Source organism: Temnothorax curvispinosus, unplaced genomic scaffold (genome assembly GCF_003070985.1).
Source record: "Temnothorax curvispinosus isolate PA1 unplaced genomic scaffold, ASM307098v1 QBEX01016140.1, whole genome shotgun sequence".
Classification (NCBI taxonomy): domain Eukaryota; kingdom Metazoa; phylum Arthropoda; class Insecta; order Hymenoptera; family Formicidae; genus Temnothorax; species Temnothorax curvispinosus.
In genome coordinates, this window is record NW_020225920.1 from 1 (window position 1) to 2,015 (window position 2,015).

Sequence of the window (2,015 nt, forward strand, 5' to 3'; positions counted from 1 at the left end):
CTTCCAACGTATTTACATTTTTAGCCCTATTGAAGAGCCTTCTTACTCCGGCCCTGAGCCTCGATAGCTTTGCATTACACCATGAGGCACCGGCCGAGGCATTTCTTGGCCTCAATGGGCAATTTAGTTCAAAGGATTCCCTGATAGCATCGCTTACGAAGCTCGCTGCGATCTCCAGGTCCTCCTTTGTATGGAATCTGGTCGGCGCATTTTTTAGCCGACTGACTAAGTCGGCTCTAAAGCCCTCCCAGTTTGTTTTCCTGGGGTTTCTCCCCCACTGTTTATCTTTCTGTAAGTTCACAAGGTCGAAGCGGATCTGTCTGTGGTCGGACCCTGAAGGTTCATTTGAGACCTCCATCCCTCCATCCCGCCACCAGATCCACCACACCCCTCGTGCACAACGTAATGTCTATCACTTCCTGTCTTCTCGAGTCCAGGAAAGTGGGTTTTGTTCCTCTATTTAGGATTTGTAAGTTAGTGCTCATGATGAAGTCAAGTAGGCTCTCTCCTCTTGGGTTTATGTCGGAGCTTCCCCACACCAAATGGTGTGAGTTCGCATCACAGCCCAATAGGAGCTCTAGTCCCCTTTCCTTCACATAAGTTACTAGCTCTATCATGTTTCTTTGGGGAGGTAGTTCCTCTGAATCGTAGGGCATGTAAACAGACCCTACTATCAGGTCCCTGACCCCTCCATCGTCTGTATTGAGTTTCAGCCTTACAGCTACTAAATCGCCGTCGCTGAATTGTGGTAATAGACAGGCATCCAGACCTTTCGCCACAATACAGGCTCTTGGTCTTTCTGCATTGTCTGCTTTGAACAATTTACCACAGCCTCCAAAACCCTTAATGTGTCCCTTGACGAGCCACGGCTCTTGGATGAGGAATAAATGCTTTGTGTGCATCACAGCTGCGCACCTGGCTAGAACCGCCGAGGCGCTTTTGCTGTGATGCAAGTTGATTTGAGTGAAGGGGATATTGGAGCCTGCCATTGATTAGGTAGCCCCCGATCTATCTTCCTTCCTTCCTAACTCCCCCCTGCGGTCCCTCCCAGGCAACCTAACTGTCGCCTGGCTGAGTCCACAAAAGGGTTTAAAGTTGAGCGCTTTAAGAGCACTCAACGCTCCCTCCCCAATAAGGGCAGCGAAGTGGGTGCTCGTAGCATCCCTACTTTCGCTACCCCTCGCGACCACCCAGTCCGCGGCTTGGAGACCCTCATTTTGTCTGTCAAGTAGCTCTATCGCTTCCTTGACAGGCATCTTAGGGTCCTCTACATGCACTACCACTCGATGCCGCCTAGGCAGCTCATCGAGCCGCATTGCACGCAGCCGGACCCCGTTAAGATCTATTACCGAAGTTAGGCTTCGAAGCCACCCTTCGGTTTCTACATCGGTGCAGTTAAAAATGACTGCACCGTCCCTATCTGAGGTGCCCTTGAAGGTGGGAGCTTTAGTACCCCTCGCAATGCTCAGGATACTTCCCCTCACCTTTTCCTTCAAGAGAGCAACCTCTTGTTCGTCCAGCTTTCGTTCGGGATACTCCATGGGAACCATGGCCACCCTCACTAGGCCGGATGTTATCTGGGCAAAAGTCCTCTGATCTGGGGTGATCTTAGGCCTTTTGCCCAGCTGTGCAATGCTGGGACTGGGTGTGCTCTGTTCCGATCTGGGACGTTTGCCCGTCCCAGCGGAAGCTCGCTCCCCCGTCTCCAGCGCTGCTGCAGAAGCAGAGTTCGGTTCTGGAGCGGGCTTTTCAGCGCCGCTGCTCCCCTCCATCTGCTTCTGTTTTTTGTAGCGGCGACGTGCCGCTCCACTAAATTTTTTCCGGCTTTTACCAGCTTGTGGTTGGGCCTCATTCGGCTCCTTCCCCAAGCTGCCCGGTCTAGTTTCCTCAGGTCGCTCGCCACCTACTAAGGTGGCCACGCCCTGGAGGACTTCCTCATACTCTGAATTTGATTTTTGCATCTTGTTTCCACGAGTACCGCGGTCGCGCGATCTCACCCGGGCAGAGCCGCGAAT

At 52.6% G+C, this 2,015-nt stretch overlaps 1 protein-coding gene across 1 annotated transcript; it reads right to left on the bottom strand.

Annotated features, from left to right (window-relative positions):
- Window positions 1–341: 341 nt before the first annotated feature.
- LOC112466396 lies at window positions 342–989 on the bottom strand. Its single transcript, XM_025034459.1, has one exon. It carries the CDS (start codon window positions 987–989, stop codon window positions 342–344), a length of 648 nt encoding a protein of 215 aa, XP_024890227.1.
- Between the last annotated feature and the right edge of the window lie 1,026 nt (window positions 990–2,015).

What these genes read in the sequence shown, in the direction of transcription:
- LOC112466396 (XM_025034459.1), bottom strand. Translation starts at nt 989, where the DNA reads ATGGCAGGCTCCAATATCCCCTTCACTCAAATCAACTTGCATCACAGC.